This window comes from Giraffa tippelskirchi, chromosome 6 (genome assembly GCF_054371585.1).
Source record: "Giraffa tippelskirchi isolate mGirTip1 chromosome 6, T2T-mGirTip1v1.2.pri, whole genome shotgun sequence".
Lineage (NCBI taxonomy): Eukaryota > Metazoa > Chordata > Mammalia > Artiodactyla > Giraffidae > Giraffa > Giraffa tippelskirchi.
In genome coordinates, this window is record NC_137280.1 from 106,100,317 (window position 1) to 106,121,040 (window position 20,724).

Below are 20,724 nucleotides of genomic sequence, written 5' to 3' on the forward strand. Positions count from 1 at the left end.
TATCCCAAAATGAGAAACCAAAGATGAACCACAGACAAATGGCAGTTACAAAATCAGGCAAATAATAATTAAAATAATGGAATATACACATATACATATACCCCCATGAGAAAAGTCAAAACAGTCCAACAAAAATAAAGTATAGATTGACCAGGTGAACAAAGGAAATCAGAAACTATATTTACCAGTTAAGAACAAAACTAACTAAAGCACAGACTCGAAAACAAAACTAAAGCTAGGTGCCAAGTGGGTAATAAAGCAATGAAAAGAAAACTAACAAATATATGAGAGGAAGGGAAAGAAAGAAGAGATCTGCAAAGTTAAATAGAGGTAGATGAAGAAGATTTATGTACATTAAAGTTTAACTGCAAGGGGAAAAGAACAGTAGGGAAAGCAAACAAAAGAATAAATGTAGAAAAAATGTAATAGTTTTAAAAAAATTAAAAGCTAAAATTTTAGAAAAGAATAGAAGGGAAAAAAAATGGAAGCAGAAGGAAAAAAGGAAAAAAAAAAAGGAAAACTCCATGGAGCTGCAAAGGCCCAATGTAGAGGCAGAGGTTTATATCAGCAATAAAAAGTGTGACTGCTGCTGCTGCTGCTGCTAAGTCGCGTCAGTCATGTCCAACTCTGTGCAACCCCATAGATGGCAGCCCACCAGGCTCTGCCATCCCTGAGGTTCTCCAAGCAAGAACACTGGAGTGGGTTGCCATTTCCTTCTCCAAAGTGTGACTGAATATACACATATACACCCGATAGCAAAATCAAAACAGTCCAATAAAAATAAAGTACAATAGATTGACCGGGCAAACAAAGGAAACCAAAACTTATATCTACCAGAGCAAAACTAACTAAAGCACAAACTGGAAATCAAAACCAAAGCAAGGTGCCAATTGGGGAATAACGTAATGAAAATAAAACTAACCAATATTTTAAGATGAAAGAAAGAATAGATACACAAAGTTAAGTAGAGATAGATAAGATTTATATACATTAAAGATTAACTACAAGGGGAAAAGAACAGTAGGAAAAGCAAACAAAGGAATAAATGTAGAAAAAATAATAATAGGTTTAAAAAATTAGAAATTAAAATTTAAAAAGAGAAGAAAAAAGAACAAAAAGGAAAACTCCACAGAACTGCACAAGCCCAATGTAGAGCAGAGGTTTATAACAACCATAAAAAATGTGACTGAGAGGGGAAAAAAAAGCTCAAAAGCTTAATTAGATTTCATAGTGTCCATAAAATTGACAACTACAACAGAGGTGGGGGGGGACGAAAAAAATCCAAAAGTATTTACACAACAAGTCAAAATATAAGAATAATTCATGTGTTTTTTGAGTCACTGCTGTCAGAGTCTTTTCCCTTGCTGGGAGTCACAGTCCACCTCACCTCCCTAGGATGCCCTCCAACACTGTGCTGATCTCTGGACCTGCTGTGGGGGCAGCTGAGATTCTAATCTGGTCGTACTCCTGTGTCTTCTTGCCTCCAGTGTCCCCAGCTATCAAAACTAGTGCGTTTTCTTTTGTGGGAGCTCTTAATGACCTTTTATATATTCCATAGATACAGAGTCTGCCTAGTTGATGGTGTGGATTTAATTTGCAGCTTGTACAGCTGGTGGGAAGGTTTTGAGTCTTTTTCCTTAGCCTTACTGCCCCTGGGTTTCAATTGTGATTTTGTTTCCAGCTCTGCATGTGGGTTGTCTACTGGGTTTTGTTGCTGAAGCTGCCCTGAAGGACTTGAGTTTGCCCCTATGAGGGCCAGGTGTGGAAGTGGTGCAGCTGCTTGGGTCTCCGGGGTTCTGGCAGCGCCAGGTACTCAGGGGAGTTGGTGGCTAGGGAAGCAGGAAATATAGTGCTCTAGAAGGGTATGGCAACCAATATTGGCCCATGTGCTCTAGTATTCTTGCCTGGAGAACCCGCCTCCCAGACAGAGAAACCTGGCAGGCCAGGTTTACAAGGTCTGGTAGGCCATGGTCTACAAGGTCTCAGAGAGTTGGACACTACCAAAGTGACCCTATGTGCATAGATGTAAGACTTTTTGCCTGTGGCAGCTCTGCCCCAGTTAGAGTTGAGTGTGAAGGTGGTGCAGCTGCTTGGCTTATGGGGATCCTGGCAGTGCCAAGTGTGCAGGGACACGGACTGCCTCTGCCGCAGGAGTTATGGCCCTATCAGAGTCTTTTTTCGAGCCTCTTGTAGCTGGTCATCAGAGGGCCTCTTTGGCCAGTCTTTCTCCACAGCTTTACCCATTCATGCCCTTAGAGGCTCCCTTGCCTGGGGTCCTTCTCTGTTGTTCAGCGCCTCAGCCACTTAGAGGGGGCCCCCCTGGCTGGGGTCCTTCTCTGTTGTTTGGTGCATCAGGCACATAGGGGGGCCCCCCTGGCTGGGATCATACTCTGTAGATGGGCACGTCAGGCACTTAAAGGGGCTCCCTGGGTAGGGTCCTACTCTGTAGTTCAGTGCGTCAGGCATTTGATGGGCCAGCCTGTCTGTTGTTCAGCTGCCAATGCTGGTGTGTGGGGAGAGAGAGGCTATGGTGATGGCTCCACCCCTTACTCATGACTCAGCAGTATCACCTTGCTTCTGTGGCTTTTATGCTTCTATGCTTCTATGGCAGCTTTCCACTACAAGCATTTCCCACCACAGTCTCCTCCCTCACATCCCCTTGATCTGTCTCTCCACAGTCAACAGCAGTCCTCGCCCTGGGATTGCTCCACAATCCCTAAACTCCAGCTCCCAGCCACTGCGCTTTCCAGGGGACTTGTGTCCCTGTCCAGAGTATGTATTGCTGCAGCGAGGACTGTCTGATTCTCATCCCATTTAGGCTGCCACATTCAGCTGTTTCACTGTCAGCCTTAAATGCTCCTCCTCTGACTCAGACAATTGCCCTAATATGGGGATTGGACTCCTGCTTCAGTTCCCCCACCTTCCGAGGGCAGGTCCAGTCCTACTAACACTCCTATTTTTCCCCCTAGTTCCTTCCTCCTACCGAGTTTTGCATGGTTCTATATATTCTTCTCCACTGGTCAGGTACTCTTGTCCACTCTCAGCTGGTGTTGTGCATGCACTTCTGTGTCTGAAGGTGTATTCCTGATGTATCTATGGAGACAGATGTACTCCATGTCCACCTACTCCTCCGCCATCTTGTTCTTTCCTTTATAGACTTTTTGATGATGGCCATTCTGACTGCTGTGAGGTGATACTGCATTGTAGTTTTGATTTGCATTTCTTTAACAATTTGTGATGCTGAGCATCTTTTCCTGTGCCTCTTGGCCATCTGTATGTTTTCTTTGGAGAAATGTCTGTACAGGTCCTCTATATAATGCCTATGTAGGCCCATCTTTTAAAAAAGATTTTTTTATTCGTTTAGTTTTGGCTGCAGTGGGTCTTCTTTGCTATGTGTGGGCTTTCTCTAGTTGTGGCAAGCAGGGACTACTGTTAATTGCAGTGCATGAGCTTCTCATTGCAATTGCTTCTCTTGTTACGGAGCACAGGCTCTAGACTTGTGGACTTCAGTATTTGTAGTGTGTAGACTCAGAAGTTGTGTTACATGGGCTTATTTGTTCCATGGCATGTGGGATCTTCCTGGACCAGGGATTGAACCTGTGTCCTCTGTGTTGGCAGGTGGATTCTTAACCACTAGACCACCAGGAAAGCCCCTGCTGACCATTTTTTTGATGGGGTTGTTCGTTTTCTTGATATTGAGCTGCATAAGCTGTTTGTAAATTTTGGAGACCAATCCCTTTTAGGTCACATCGTTTGCAAATATTTTCTGTCATTTTGTGGGTTGTCTTTATGTTTTGTTCATGGTTTCTTTTGCTGTGCAAAAGCTTCTGTGTTGAATTAGGTCCCTTTTTTGTTTATTTTTTTAAGTTACTTTTTATTGGAGTTTGGTAGATATAATGTGTTAATTTCTGCTGTATGGCAAAATGAATCAGTTATACATATATGTAGATCCTCTTTTTTTTAGGTGCTATTCCCATATAGGTCATTACACAATATTGAGTAGAGTGCTCAGTGCTATGTAGTAGGACCTTATTAGTTATTTATGTTATATATAGTAGTGTGTATATATCAATCACAATCTCCTAGTTTATCCTTCTCCACTTCCCCCTTGGTAACTATGAATTTGTTTTCTACATCTATGACACCATTTTTGTTCTATAAATGGATGCGTTTGTACCATGTTTTAAAATTCCACATATAAGCAATATCATATTTGTCTTTCTCTGACTTACTTCACTTAGTATTACAATCTTTGGGTCCATCCATGTTGTCACAAATGGCATTATTTTGATCTTTTTATGACTGAGCAATATTCCATTGTATATATGTACCACATTTTTTTAAAACCATTCCTCTGTCGATGGACATTTAGGTTGCTTCCATGTGCTGGCTATTGTAAATAGTGCTGCAGTGAACATTGGGATGCATGTGTCTTTTCAAATTATGGTTTTCTGTGGACGTTTGACCAGGAATAGGATTGCTGGATCATATGGTAGCTATTTTTAGTCCATTGGTTTATTTGTGTTTTTATTTCCATTACTCTAAGAGACAGATTGAAAAAGATATTTCTGAAATTTCTGTTAAAGCGTGTTTTTCCTATGATTTCCTCTTAACGGTTTTATAATATCTGGTCTTATATTTAGGTATTTAACCCATTTTGAGTGTATTTTTGTTTTAGTGTTAGAGAATGTTCTTATTTCATTCTTTTACAGGTAGCTATCCAGTTTTCCCAGCACCACTTATTGAAGAGACTTCTCTCCATTGTATATTCTTGTCTCTTTTGTCATAGATTAATTGACTATAGGTGCGTGGCTTTATTTCTGGGTGTTCTGTCCTGTTCCATTGATCAATATTTCTGTTTCTGTGCCAGTGCCATACTGTTTTGATTGCTATAGCTTTGTAGTATGTTTTGAAGTTGGAGCGCTTGATTCCTCTAGCTCCGTTTTTCTTTCTCACAGTTGTTTTGGTTCTTCAGGTTCTTTTGTGTCTCCATACAAATTAAAAAATTTTTTGTTCTACATCTGCAAAAAATGCCTTTGGTAATTTGATGGGGATTGCATTGAATCTGTAGATTGCCTTGAGTGGTATAGTCATTTTGAGAATATTGATTCTTCCAATCCAAGAATTTGGTATCAGTTTTGTGTTATCTTTAATTTCTTTCATAAGTATTTTATGGTTTTCTGAGTACAGGTCTTCTGCCTCCTTAGGTGGGTTTATTCTAGGTATTTTATTACTTTTGATGTCATAATAAGTGGAATTATTTTATTAATTTCTCTTTCTGATCTTTCATTTTTAATGTATTGAAATACAAGAGGTTCCTGTGCATTAATTTTGTATCTGGCAACTTTACTGAATCCATTGTTGTAGTTTTCTGGTTGCATCTTTAGGATTTTCTATATATAGTGTCATGTCATCTTCTAACAGTGATAGTTTTACTTCTTTCTCTATCTGGATTCCTTTTGTTCCTTTATCTTCTCTGACTGCCATGGCTAGGACTTCCAAAACTATGTTGAATAAAAGTGGTGATAGTGGATGTTCTTATCTTGTTCCTGATCTTAGAGGGAATGCTTTCAGCTTTTCACTTTTATGAATGATGTTAGCTGTGGGTTTGTTGTATATAGCCTTTATTATGTTGAGGTAAGTTCCCTCTTTGCCCACTTTCTGGAGAGTTTTCAATCATTAATGGGTATTGAATTTTGTGAATAGGTTTTTTTGTATCCCCTAATATGAGGATATGATTTTTTAATATTTATTTATTCTTATTTTGGGCTGTGCTGTGTCTGCATTGCTGCATGGGCTTTCTCTAGTTGTGGTGAGCAGGGGCTGCTCTCTGATGCCGTGCTCAGGCTTCTTCTTGCTGTGGCTTCTCTTGTTGCAGAGTCCAGGCTCTAGGGCCCCCAGGCTTCAGTAGTTGCAGTTCAAGGGCTCTAGAGTGCAGTCTCAGTAGTTGTGGTGCACGGGCTTTGTTGCTCCACGGCATGTGGAGTCTTCCTGGACAAGGGATTGAACCCTTGTCTCCTGCGTTGGCAGGTGGCTTATTATCCCCTGCACTACCAGAGAAGTCCCTGAGCATATGGTTTTTATTCTTCAGTTTGTTGATGTGATGAATCATGCTGATTGATTTCCAGTACTGAAGAATCCTTGCACCCCTGCAATAAATTCCACTTGATCGAGCTGTGTGATCCTTTTAATATATTGTTGGATTCAGTTTGCTAGTATTTTGTTTTTTGTATCTGTGCTCGTCAGTGATATTTGCCTGTGTTCCTCCGTGGGTTTATCCTGCCTGGGACTCGCTGAGCTTCCTGGCCTTGAGTGAGTGTTTTCTTTCTCATGTTAGGGAAGTTTTCAGATATAATCTCTTCAAATATTTTCTTGGGCCCTTTCTCTCTCTTCTCCTCTGAGACCCCTATAATGTGAATGAAAGTCGCTCAGTCGTGTCCATCTCTTTGCAACCCCATGGACTCTACAGTCCATGGGATTCTCCTGGCCAGAACACTGCTGTGGGTAGCCTTTCCCTTCTCCAGGGGATCTTCCCAACCCAGGGATTGAACCCAGGTCTCCTGCATTGCAGGCAGATTCGTTACCAGCTGAGCCAAAAGGAAAGCCCAAGAATACTGCAGTGGGTAGTCTATCCCTTCTCTACCGGATCTTCCTGACCCAGGAATTGAACTGGAGTCTCCTGCATTGCAGGCGGATTCTTTACCAACTGAGCTATCAGGGAAATAAATGTGAACGTTGGCCTTTAATGTACCATGAGTTACTTTGACTGTCCTCATTTGTTTTCCTTTTTTCCCTTTATTCTGCTCTGCAGCAGTATATCCACCATATGTCTTCCAGCTCAGTTACCTGTTCTTCTGCCTCATTTAACTTGCCATTGATTCCTGTAGTGTATTTTTCTTTTCAGTTCTTGTAATGATCTCTGTTTGTTCTTTAGGTCTTCCAGCTCTTTATTAAATATTTCTTGTATCTTCTCATTCTCTGCCTTCATTCTGTTTTTGAGGTCTTGGATCATCTTTATTATCATTACTCTGAATTCTTTTTTGTGTAGATTGTGTATCTCCACTTTGTTGTTCTTTTTCTGGGGTTTTATATTTTTACTTCATCTGGGAGTTAACTCCTCTGATGTCTCATTTTGTCTACTTTCTGTGATTGTGGTTTTCGTTCCACAGACTGCAGGGTTGTGAAAGTGAAGTAGTCATCATCGAATAGTCTTCTTGCTTCTGCTTTCTGACCCCTGGTGGATGAGGCCTAAGAGGCTTGTACAGGCTTCCTTGTGAGAGAGACTGGTTCCTGCCCGCTTATGGGTGGACCTGGTTCTTGACCATCTGGTGAGCAGGGCTGTGTCAAGGGGTGTGTTTAGTGGGCAGCTGTGGGCTCAGAAAGACTTGAGGCAGCCTGTTTGCTGATTGGTGGGGCTGTGTTCCTCTCTGTTGGTTTGACTTCAGGTATCTCAGCACTGGAGTCTACAGGCTGTTGGTTGGGGCCAGATCTTGGGGAGAAAATAGCACCTTCCAAGAGAGCTCACGCCAATGAGTACTCCCCAGAATTAACTGCCACCAGTGTTTTTGTCCCTGCAGTGAGCCGTACCCAAGCCCCGCTTCTGCCAGAGACACTCTGATTCCAGCAGGTAGATCTGGCCCAAGCTTTTATGAGATCACTTTTTTTTTTAACCCTGGTCATGGTGTACAGGAGACCTTGTGTGCATTCTCCGAGAGTGGAGTTTTTGTTTCCTTCAGTACTGTGAATTTGCTGTAATCAAACCCTGCTTGCTGAGTTCAAAGCCAGTTTCCTCTGAGGGCGCTTCCTGATACCAGACCTCCAGGCTGGGGAACCTGACGTGGGGCTCAGAACTTTCACTCCTGTGGGAGAACCTCAGCAATATAATTATTTTCCAGTTTGTGAGTTGCCCATCTAGTGGGACTGGCATTTTGATTTTATTGCCTTTGTGCCTCTCTTACCCTCTTGTGGCTTCTTCTTTGGCTTTGGACGCAGGATATCTTTTTTGGTAGGTTCCAGTGTTGTTTTTTGTTTGTTTTGCTTGTTTTTTGGTTGATGATTGTTCATCATTTAGTTGCAATTTTGATTTTTTTTGAGAAGAAGTGAGCTTATTTACAATATTACTCCACCATCTTGTCTCCATGATGGTTAATTCTCTGTAAATGGTGTTTTAAATTTCAAATTCTACTTCTTTATTCTTGGTCTGTAGGAAAGCAGTTGGCTTTTGCATGTTAACCTTGTCTGCTGCACTATAATTGTTTATTATTAGATCCAGGATTAGGGTTTTTTTTGTTCCATTTTTGGTTTTGGTTTTCCACAGATGGACATTCTACACTTACCTGCAAACAAAGGCAGTTTAGTGTCTTTCTTCCCAATCTGCATGACTTTGTTTCTTTTTCTTGTTTTACAGCAACAGCTAGGATTTCCAGTGTACTATTGAAAAGCAGAGTGAAAGGGGATATCCTTGCCTTGCTGTTGATTTTAGTGGGAAAGCCTCTCACCAATAAGTATGATGTTAGCTGTAGATTTTTATAGATGCTCTTTATCAAGGTAAGGAGGTTACTCCCTATTTCTAGTTTACAGATAGTGTTTTATCATGAGTAAGTGTTGGATTTTGTCAGATGCTTTTTCTGCATGTATTGATAAGATCATGTGAGTTTTTATCTTTAGTCTGTTGACACAGTGGGTTATATTCATGGCTTTTTGAATGTTGAACCAGCTTTGTGTACCTTGAATAAATCTCATTTTGTGGTGGTGTATAGTTCTTTTTATGTGTTCAATTTGATTGTCTAATACTTGGTTGAGGATTTTTACATCTATGATCATGAGAGATGTAGGTCTGTTGTTTTCTTGTAATGCCTTTGCCTAGATTTCATATTAGGACAATGCTAGCCCCATGGCAACCCACTCCAGTGTTCTTGCCTGGAGAATCCCAGGGACAGGGGGAGCCTGGTGGGCTGCCGTCTATGGGGTCGCACAGAGTCAGACATGACTGAAGCGACTTAGCAGCAGCAGCAGCAGTCCCATATAATAAGTTAGGAAGTATTCTCTCTGCTTCTGACTTGTGAAAAAATAATTGTAGAGGATTGGTATAATTTCTTCCATATATTATGGTGAATGTTAGGTAGAATTCACCAGTGAACCCATCTGGATCCAGTACTTTCTGTTTTCTGAAGTTACTGATTCAGTTTCATTATATAGGCCTATTGAGATTGTTTCTTCCTATGTGTGTTTTGGCAGATTGTTTTTAAAAAGAATTTTCTGTTTCATCTAGGTTATCAATTTGTGGACATAGAGTTGTTTATAGTATTCTTTCATTAAACTTCTAATGTACATGAAATCTATAGTGATATCCCTTCCTTCATTTTTGATGATAGTAATTTGTGTCTCTTTTTTTCTCCCCCTAGGCTGGCTATATTCTTACTGATCTTTTTCGAAGAGCCAGCTTTTGATTTTTGTTAATTTTTTTTCCCATTAATTTCTTGGTTTCAATTTCATTGATTTTGGTTCTAGTTTTTATTATTTCTCTTCTGCTTACTTTTAATTTTATTTGCTCCTATTTTCTTAAGATGAAAGCTTAGGTTATGGATATTTTTTTTTGTCTTTTAGTATGCCTTATAATTTTTTATTGAAAGATGGACCTGATATACTAATGCAATGAGTGGTAAGAGGGAGGAGAGCATTCTATTCAGAAGATCAGTTTCAGTCTTTTGGTGAAGATGTGTCCCCTGTAGATGTGTCCCCTGTACATTTTGGGCTTGTCTGACACTAGATTTTGGTTAGGCATCTTTGGCAGGAGTATCAAGATGCTCTGTTCTCACTGCATCTTATTGGTTGGTGCACTGTTTTGATTTAGTCTCATTACTAATGATGTTCACTTGATTATATGATTAAGGTGGTGTGTGTCTGTGTTTTCCTTTGTAATTAATAAATATTTTGTGGGAAAGAATTAGAAATGTAGAAAAATATTTATTCTTCCTTATACCTTCAATTTATTCACTTATTTAGATTATCTTCAGTTCAGTTCAGTCGCTCAGTCGTGTCCGACTCTTTGCAACCCCATGAATCGCAGCACGCCAGGCCTCCCTTTCCATCACCAACTCCCGGAGTCTACCCAAACCCATGTCCATCGAGTCGGTGATGCCATCCAATGATCTCATCCTCTGTCTTCCCCTTTTCCTCCTGACCCCAATCCTTCCCAGCATTAGGGTCTTTTCCATCGAGTCAGCTCTTCGCATGAGGTGGCCAAAGTATTGGAGTTTCAGCTTCAACATCAGTCCTTCCAATGAACACCCAGGACTGATCTCCTTTAGGATGGACTGGTTGGATCTCCTTGCAGTCCAAGGGACTCTCAAGAGTCTTCTCCAACACCACAGTTCAAAAGCATCAATTCTTCGGCACTCAGCTTTCTTCACCGTCCAACTCTCACATCCATACATGACCACTGGAAAAACCATAGTCTTAACTAGACGGACCTTTGTTGGCAAAGTGATGTCTCTGTTTTTAAATATGCTATCTAGGTTGGTCATAACCTTCCTTCCAAGGAGTAAGCGTCTTTTAATTTCATGGCTGCAGTCACCATCAGCAGTGATTTTGGAGCCCAAAAAATAAAGTCTGACACTGTTTCCACTGTTTCCCCATCTATTTCCCATGAAGTGATGGGACCAGATGCCATGATCTTAGTCTTCTGAACGTTGAGCTTTAAGCCAACTTTTTCACTCTCCTCTTTCACTTTCATCAAGAGGCTCTTTAGTTCTTCTTCACTTTCTGCCATAAGGGTGGTGTCGTCTGCATATCTGAGGTTGTTGATATTTCTCCTGGCAATCTTGATTCCAGCTTGTGCTTCATCCAGCTTAGCATTTCTCATGATGTACTCTGCATATAAGTTAAATAAGCAGGGTGACAATATACAGCCTTGACGTACTCCTTTTCCTATTTGGAACCAGTCTGTTGTTCCATGTCTAGTTCTAACTGTTGCTTCCTGACCTGCATACAGGTTTCTCAAGAGACAGGTCAGATGGTCTGGTATTCCCATCTCTTTCAGAATTCTCTATTTTTTATATTATCTAAATATTATCTAATATATCTAAATATTATCTAAATGTGGACTTATAGTTTTCTCTTAGTTTAGTGAATTATAATCTTTAACCATCATTATTTGTCACAGATTTGAGCATTAAGAACTCTTTCAATCATCTGATTTTTAGTATGTCAGTAATTCTTTGAGCTTTTTTTTTTTTTGCTATAAGAAGATAGTCTAAGTTCATCCTATACTTTCCCTATCTCAGTCCTGGATTCAGCTGTTTCTATAAGGAGCTCTGCTTCTTTTTAGAAAAGAATGATGTTTAGAAGTCAAAATTCAGCTGCTAGGTGTGCCAGTTGCTGTTGGGCTGTTGCCGTTCCCATGTATGTATACACATGGATATATACACTCAAACACATGTGCATATACATATATACTTTTGTATATTTATTTGTCTATATATATACCTAACAACATATACTCACATTGAAATGTTCAGTCCTTTTAATCCTTCACCACAAGATTTATCCTAGTGTTGTCCCTTTCTGATAATGAGTAATGAGACCCATCATAGTTAGTATTTTGACTTTTATTTAAGTACTTTATTAAAGTACTTGTCAGGTACTGTGCTAAGTGCTTTATGTTACTTATCTAATTTGATCTTCTCAACAGCAGTGTAAAAGATTTTCAGAAGAAAAACTGGAGACTAAAGGAGATGGTATAATTTCCCCATACAGCCCACTGAATAGCAGAACTCGGGCTGGAGCTTTGGTCTGTGTGACTGTGGTGTTTGTGCTCTTAACCATTAAGCTACTTTTAGCCAGTGCTGCCATAAACATTTTTCTTCAGGATTAACTCCTGAAGGTGTCAGGGTTTGCTGGTGTATAGGGTATGCATGTAAAAAGTTTTGGTAAGCCCTGACATATTACCTTCAAAAGGTTGAACTAGTCTGTGCCTACCAACATGGACAGTGCTGACCTCCTGGCAGTCTCCCTAACACTGAATATTGTCTGTTACTTTAGTTTTATGTAGTTTCATTTTTCAACTTAATCAGTTGCAAAAAACCCCTATCCCTCTGCCATCTCTTCATAACAAAGCCTGTTTGTTTATATCTGTTCTTACAAAAATGTTTATTGTTTTCTCTTATTTTTAGAACACTGTCCAAATGTTTCAGCATGGTTTTCAAGAAGACTCTTTATGATATGGCCTCTCTCCTCTTTCTATACCTGAGTCCTTGCATTATGGTCCAGCATGCCACATCTGTTTCAGTTCTCTAACCACATCCTTTCTCTTGCCTCTTGAGTTTTTGTATGTATTGTTCCTTCTCCCTAGAATACCTTTTCCTCTGTCTAGTCATTTTGCTCTTTTCAGCCATGTTTTGCTTATTTTTCAGTTCACATTTTAGATTCATTTCCTTCAGGCAACCTGTGATGGCCTTTTCTATGTGGTTTATTAAACTGAAGTCAAGGGAAACCTTACTGAGGTATTAACTGTATCTGTGAAAATGGCTAAGTAAATGAAAAAGTATAACCAGCTTACAAAACCTTATACTAGTTTATGGCAAACTACAATGTAGTTAATTGTGTTTTTTTCCATAAAGTACCTGCCAGCCTGTCTGGACTTGACCCAAAGGACATCGTGGCAGTGCTGAATGAGGAGGGAGGCTACCATCAGATCGGACCAGCAGGGTACTGTACTGACTTCTTCATCATGTCAGTGACCATAGCTTTCGCCACCCAGTTGGAGCAGGTGAGATTAGTGATTCACAAAGAATCTGAAAACATTTTATTTTTAAAGTCTGTCTTTTAGGTATTGAAAAGACTTGTAAGTGGACTTAAAAAATAATTTAGAATAATGTTTTCTTTCATGTCAGAAAACATTTTTGTTTCAGGAAAAGAATAAATTGGATGATCTTGGTAGTAAGAGAATAAATTAAATTTCTTAGAATTTAGAAGAACGACCATGAGTAAACATTGTTTTCCATTATATTGTGTGACATTGTTAGGACTGGTATGAAATGATTCCCCTCCCTCACCCCCACCCCCAAGTATTAAATTATTTACTTTTTGGAGAAATGTATAATGTTGGAAACATTGTCTCAGTCATACCTTAATAGCTATCAGGTCTGGGATTAGATTTTACCCTATTTACAGACTAATGAATTATCCCAAATGCTGCCAGAAATAGTCGATTCTTAGATCAGAGATAAAGGAGTGTATTGCTCTCAGCCCAGCAAACAATATACCTATCAGTATATTTCAGTTTCTTCTACCCCAAGTACCATGGAGGTGACGTAGAGGGGCCTAGGTGGTTTCTCCACACTCATTGGGTATGTCACAGCTTAGGAACACAGAATTTAGGGAATGTACCACTCTTAGCATAAGTAGTCCTGGTCTTTGTCTGGGAAGACATGTTACAAGGTTATGAGTTGCATAGTAGTCAGGGCCTCACAGTCTTGGTACACAGTAAGAATATACCAACCAGGATGAATTCTGGCAGCATTCAGGCTAATTTGTTAGTTTGTAAACAAGGTAATATCTAATCCCAGAATGTGTGAAGATGCTTAAGGCCTGTGGTTGATTATCTCTTTCCATCAATGGCTTGGCACAACAGTAGCTGTTATTTCCTGCCCTTTTCAGGATCAACTGCAGTTTTTTTGACATTATGTTGATCTATAGTGTGTGAAATAAATCAGTATTTTTTAAAAATAGAGACTATAACATGACTTTACATTTTTATCGTATTATTCACTTTCTTAGAGGTATACATTTTCCAGATAATCCACAGTCATAAGTGAAATATGAATTAGTGACCACACTAAATCTTCATAAGGTTTATCAGGTAAAGATTTTTCTTAGGGAATAATATTTAGCTTTGTCACACTGAATGCATGCTCACTGCACGAAGTACTTTTATATATGCATATTCTTTGAGCATTACTCTTTCTCTCCCAATTTGGTCCTGTCGTTTTCTCATTAACACTTTGTATGTGCTTTTGTCTTTCTCCATCAATTTCCTTATTTTTTTCTTCTTTTCATAAAACTCTGCTTGTTGATTGCCCTGCTTAATATGCCTTACTAGTTGGGGGAAAAGCTAGCTACCTATTGTCTGTTCATTAATCACATCAGAACACACATTAGGTAATGAGTCTACTGTATTTTTATTATGTTATTAAATACCAGCAAAGTATTTAAAATTGCTACTTTATTTTTAAAAATATTTTTTCAACTTCCTTAGGAAGGCATAATTGTTAATATTTATCAATCACTTTTGTTATGTTTTGTGAAATACTTTGCTAATGTTGGGTTTAATTGTACCACAACTTTAGGAGGGTATTAGTTTTACTTTTGAGATAAGGAAACCAACTCTTGAGAAAGTTCTGTAACTAGTAAATATACTTAGGAATTTCCAGCCATAGGGTCAACTTTCCACATTCTATCGTTGCCATATTTTGCTCCCTCTGAAGGAGTTTTGGAGTAAGATCAGTTTGAGCTGGAGTCTCATTCTCATACTTATTAGCTTCTTTAATTTAGGGAACTTACTTAACCCTTCTCAGGCTTGAATTTTCTTGGTTGTATGGTATTGGTACTACCAGCTTTGTGGGTGTGTGCAAGGAATGAAATAAAACTAATGTGCTTAACATGTAGTTTGTATGTGTGAAGCTATACACACATACATGTGCTATATGGTGAAAGTTAATCGACCTATTTGAATCCACCACTAAAACTAATTCAGTTCTTGGTAATACAAAGGAACTGATTAGGACAAATCACTCAGCTTAGTTAAAAATATAAAACAAGCTAGTCTGGCAAGCTATTTGATAACTTTGATAAAACTTAAGCCAAATATGTACCTCCAAAGATTAAACAGAAAAGTATCATAGAACTCAACAATTTCACTACTGGGTATATATCAAAAGAATTGAAAACAAGGTATTCAAATAAAAACTTGTCCATAAATATTCATAGCAGCACTATTCACAATCTCAGAATATCACAGAAATAACACAGTGTTCATCCATGGATGAATGGATTAATTATACACACACACACAATGGAATATTAATAGAATATTATTCAACTGTAAAACAAATGAGGTACTGATACATGCTACAACAAGGATGAATGTTGCAAGCATGCTGAGCAAAATAAGCCATATATAAAAGGCCACGTACTGTATGACTCCATTTATAAAGAAGTATCCAGAATAGGCAAGCTCATAGAGACAAAAAGCAGATGTGTGATTTCCGGGGGTGGAAAAAGTTGCAGGGGCGTGGAATGGGAGTGGCTGCTTAATGGTTCTGGTGTTTCTGTTTGAGGTGATTGAAAAGTTCTGAAACAAGGTAGTGGTGATGGTTGCACAATATTGCGAATGTACCTGATGTTACTGAAATGCACAGTATTTAATGATTAAAATGTTAAATTTTCTGTTACATGTATTTTACAATAATTTTTTAAAACACAAAAAATTAAGCCCAGTAATTCATACCCTGATATTGCTTAGTATTACTTGTTTGCTTTTTTTTAGACTAGCCCAAGGATTTTTAAAAATAGCATTCTAGCTTTTTTCTTCTCAAGCTAGTCAAAAGCGATGTGAGAAAGCATCTAGCAATAAATAAACAAACATATTTTTCAGATGCAGATAAGGGACTTAGAATACTGATACTGTAAAGTAGTAGAATGGAGGAGTGAGATTAGAGGAAAAAATATTGGATGATAATAATCTACCTCCTTTTTAAACAGTGAAATTAAGGGTAAAAAAAAAAGAAACTGTTTTTAAATTCAAGGGTGAAAAAGGATTTTTAAAAGCATCTCTTCCCTAAATGGGAATTACTTAGAAGTAAGTGTACTATGAAATATAAAAGGGCTATCTTTCTTAAAATTTTTGTTGCTTACTGATTATGGAAGAAAGCAAAAGAAAATGAAAGTCTCTTTTAAGTAAACTCAGAAATAATCACCTATAAGGGCAGAATATTTTTTCCTCGGATATTTTCCCATTCATGTAACAGTTGACTGTGTGCTAGGTAGAACTGTAGAAGTGCATGTGTATTATTTCTTTTAATCCTTCAAATAACCATAAGAGAAGTGGAGCTGCAGAGTGATTAAGTACTTGTCTAGTCTCAAGGCAAGCCACTGGTGGAAGCAAGGCTGAGGACTGGACGCTACTCCAGAATTTGTTCTTAATAACTATAATATTAGTAGTTTTTGATTATGATTTTAGATATGATTAATGATTAAAATTAATCAAACAAATACATTTTAAAGTATAGAGGTAAATTAAGAACATATATAATAATACGGAGGTTTGTGACATTGTACAAGAGGCAGTGATCAGGACCATCCCCAAGAAAAAGAAATGCAAAAAGGCAAAATGGTTGTCTGAGGAGGACTTACAAATAGCTATGAAAACAAGAGAAGCGAAAGGCAAAGAAGAAAAGGAAAGATGCACCCACTTTAATTCAGAGTTCCAAAGAAGAGCAAGGAGAGATAAGAAAGCCTTCCTCAGTGATCAATGCAAAGAAATAGAGGAAAACAATAGAATGGGAAAGACTAGAGATCTCGTCAAGAAAATGCCAAGGGAACATTTCATGCAAAGATGGGCACAATAGAGGAGAGAAATGGTATGGACCTAACAGAAGCAGAAGATATTAAGAAGAGGTGGCAAGAATACACAGAACTATACAAAAAAGATCTTCACAACCCAGATAATCACAATGGTGTGATCACTCACCTAGAGCCAGACATCCTGGAATGAGAAGTCAAGTGGACCTTAGGAAGTATCACTACGAACAAAGATAGTGGAGGTGATGAAATTCCAGTTGAGTTATTTCAAATCCTGAAAGATGATGCTGTGAAAGTGCTGCACTCAGTTCAGTTTAGTCGCTCAGTCGTGTCCGACTCTGCGACCCCATGAATCGCAGCACGCCAGGCCTCCCTGTCCATCACCAACTCCCAGAGTCTACCCAAACCCATGTCCATCGAATTGGTGATGCCATCCAACCATCTCATCCTCTGTCGTCCCCTTCTCCTCTTGACCCCAATCCTTCCCAGCATTAGGGTCTTTTCCAACGAGTCAACCCTTCGCATGAGATGGCCAAAGTATTGGAGTTTCAGCTTCAACATCAGTCCTTCCAATGAACACCCAGGACTGATCTCCTTTAGGATGGACTGGTTGGATCTCCTTGCAGTCCAAGGGACTCTCAAGAGTCTTCTGCAACACCACAGTTCAAAAGCATCAATTCTTTGGCACTCAGCTTTCTTCACCGTCCAACTCTCACGTCCATACATGACCACTGGAAAAACCGTAGCTTTTTGACTAGATGGACCTTTGTTGGCAAAATAATGTCTCTGTTTTTAAATATGGTATCTAGGTTGGTCATAACCTTCCTTCCAAGGAGTAAGCGTCTTTTAATTTCATGGCTGCAATTACCATCAGCAGTGATTTTGGAGCCCAAAAAAATAAAGTCTGACACTGTTTCCACTGTTTCCCCATCTATTTCCCATGAAGTGATGAGACCAGATGCCATGACCTTAGTCTTCTGAACGTTGAGCTTTAAGCCAACTTTTTCACTCTCCTCTTTCACTTTCATCAAGAGGCTCTTTAGTTCTTCTTCACTTTCTGCCATAAGGGTGGTGTCATCTGCATATCTGAGGCTATTGATATTTCTCCCGGCAATCTTGATTCCAGCTTGTGTTTCTTCCAGTCCAGCGTTTCTCATGATGTACTCTGCATATAAGTTAAATAAGCAGGGTGACAATATACAGCCTTGATGTACTCCTTTCTTGATTTAGAAAGGAGTACATCAGTCTGTTGTTCCATGTCCAGTTCTACCTGTTGTTTCCTGACCTGCATACAGGTTTCTCAAGAGACAGGTCAAATGGTCTGGTATTCCCATCTCTTTCAGAATTGTCCACAGTTTATTGTGATCCACACAGTCAAAGGCTTTGGCATAGTCAATAAAGCAGAAATAGATGTTTTTCTGGAACTCTCTTTCTTTTTTGATGATCCAGAGAATGTTGGCAATTTGATCTCTGGTTCCTCTGCCTTTTCTAAAACCAGCTTAGACATCTGGAAGTTCACGGTTCATGTATTGCTGAAGCCTGGCTTGGAGAATTTTGAGCATTACTTTACTAGCGTGTGAGATGAGTGCAGTTGTGTGGTAGTTTGAGCATTTTTTGGCATTGCCTTTCTTTGGGATTGGAATGAAAACTGACCTTTTCCAGTCCTGTGGCCACTGCTGAGTTTCCAGATTTGCTGGCATATTGAGTGCAGCACTTTCACTGCATCATCTTTCAGGATTTGAAATATCTCAACTGGAATTCCATCACCTCCACTAGCTTTGTTCATAGTGATGCTTCCCAAGGCTCACTTGACTTCCTGGATGTCTGGCTCTAGGTGAGTGACCACACTATCATGATTATCTGAGTTGTGAAGATCTTTTTTGTACAGTTCTTCTGTGTATTCTTGCCACCTCTTCTTAATATCTTCTGCTTCTGTTAGGTCCATACCGTTTCTTTCCTTTATGGTGTACATCTTTGCATGAAATGTTCCCTTGGTATCTCTAATTTTCTTGAAGAGACCTCTTGTCTTTTCCATCCTATTATTTTCCTCTATTTCTTTGCACTGATCACTGCGGAAGGCTTTCTTATCTCTCCTTGCTATTCTTTGGAACTCTGCATTCAAATGGGTATATCTTTCCTTTTCTCCTTTGCTTTTTGCTTCTCTTCTTTTCACAGGAATTTCTAAGGCCTCCTCAGACAGCCATTTTGCTGTTTTGCATTTTTTTTTCTTGGGCATGGTCTTGCTCCCTGTCTCCTGTACAATGTCACAAACCTCCGTCCATAGTTCATCAGGCACTCTGTCTATTCCCTTAAATCTATTTCTCATTTCCACTGTATAATCATTAGGGATTCAATTTAGGTCATACCTGAATGGTCTAGTGGTCTTCCCTACTTTCTTCAGTTTAAGTCTGAATTTGGCAATAAGGAGTTCATGATCTGAGCCAGAGTCAGCTCCCGGTCTTGTTTTTGCTAACCGTATAGAGCTTCTCCATCTTTGGCTGCAGAGAATATAATCAGTCTGATTTCAGTGTTGACCATCTGGTGATGTCCATGTGTAGAGTCTTCTCTTGTGTTGTTGGAAGAGGGTGTTTGCTATGACCAGTGTGTTCTCTTGGCAAAACTCTGTTAGCCTTTTCCCTGCTTCATTCTCTACTCCAAGGCCAAATTTTCCTGTTATGCCAGGTGTTTCCTGACTTCCTACTTTTGCATTCCAGTCCCCTATAATGAAAAGGACATCTTTTTTGGGTGTTAGTTGTAGGAGGTCCTGTAGGTCTTCATAGAACCATTCAACCTCAGCTTCTTAAGCATTACTGGTTGGGGCATAGACTGGGATTACTGTGATATTGAAATGTTTGCCTTGGAAATGAACAGAGATCATCCTTTTGTTTTTGAGATTGCATCCAAGTACTGCATTTTGGACTCCTGTTGACTATGATGGCTACTCCATTTCTTCTAAGGAATTCTTTCCCACAGTAGTAGATATAATGGTCATCTGAGTTAAATCCACCCATTCCAGTACATTTTAGTTTGCTGATTCCTAAAATGTCAACGTTCACTCTTACCATCTCCTGTTTGACCACTGCCAATTTGCCTTGATTCATGGGTCTTACATTCCAGGTTCCTATGCAGTATTGTTCTTTACCAGTGCGTAAACAGCATCGGACCTTGCTTCCATCACCAGTCATATCCACAAGTGGGTGTTGTTTTTGTTTTGGCTCTGTCTCTTCATTTAGGTCCATTTATGTTGCTGCAAATGATACTATGTTGTTTGTTTTTATGCCTGAGTAATATTCCATTATGCTGCTGCTGCTGCTGCTGAGTCGCTTCAGTCATGTCCGACTCTGTGCGACCCCATAAACGGCAGCCCAACAGGCTCCGCCGTCCCTGGGATTCTCCAGGCAAGAATACTGGAGTGGATTGCCATTTCCTTCTCCAGTGCATGAAAGGGAAAAGTGAAAGTGAAGTCGCTCAGTCGTGTCCGACTCTTCGCGACCCCATGGACTGCAGCCTACCAGGCTCCTCCATCCATGGGATTTTCCAGGCAAGAGTACTGGAGTGGGGTGCCATTGCCTTCTCCAATATTCCATTATACATATGTACCATATCTTCTTAATCCATTCCTCTACATACGTACCATATCTTCTTAATCCATTCCTCTGTTGATGGACATACAGGTTGTTTCCATGCCTTGGTTATTGTAATCCTTGTTGCAGTGAACACTGGAGTACATTTATCCTTTCCAACCATTGTTTTCTCTGGATATTTGCCCAGGATGGGATTACTGGATCATATGGTGGTTCTATTTATAGTGTTTTAAGGAACCTCGATTCTGTTCTCTGTAGTGGCTATACCAATTTTACATTCCCACCTACAGTATAGGAGGGTTCCCTTTTCTCCACACCCCCTCCAGCATTGTTTGTAGACTTTTTGGTGATGGCCATTTTGACTGGTATGAGGTGGTGAAAGGTTGCTGTTGTGAGCCATTTGCTACGCCAGGATTTGTGACCTCTGGAGGAGAAGATTTCTGTCCAGGGTCAGAGACCAGGCTTGACCACTGGAGCTTATTGTGTAACAGAATTTTATTAAAGTTTAAGAGAGATAGAGAAAGCTTCTGACATAGACATCAGAAGGGGGCAGAAAGAA

At 39.5% G+C, this 20,724-nt stretch overlaps 1 protein-coding gene across 35 annotated transcripts in view; it reads left to right on the plus strand.

The window, feature by feature from the left end:
* The window catches only part of CEP120 (centrosomal protein 120), a 148,108-nt gene that overhangs the window by 76,152 nt on the left and 51,232 nt on the right, over positions 1-20,724 (plus strand). For 30 of the 35 annotated variants that reach the window (XR_014056668.1, XR_014056665.1, XR_014056666.1 and 27 more), the window contains one exon: positions 12,621-12,769. Coding sequence is in view for 31 of the 35 variants with exons in the window: in XM_081500352.1 (XP_081356478.1) it covers positions 12,621-12,769 (149 nt within the window). In the remaining 4 variants the exon portion in view is untranslated. Of the gene's footprint in view, positions 1-11,641; positions 12,504-12,620; positions 12,770-20,724 lie in introns of those variants that run through there. The other 5 variants (XM_081500365.1, XM_081500364.1, XM_081500371.1 and 2 more) reach the window with 5 other exon arrangements.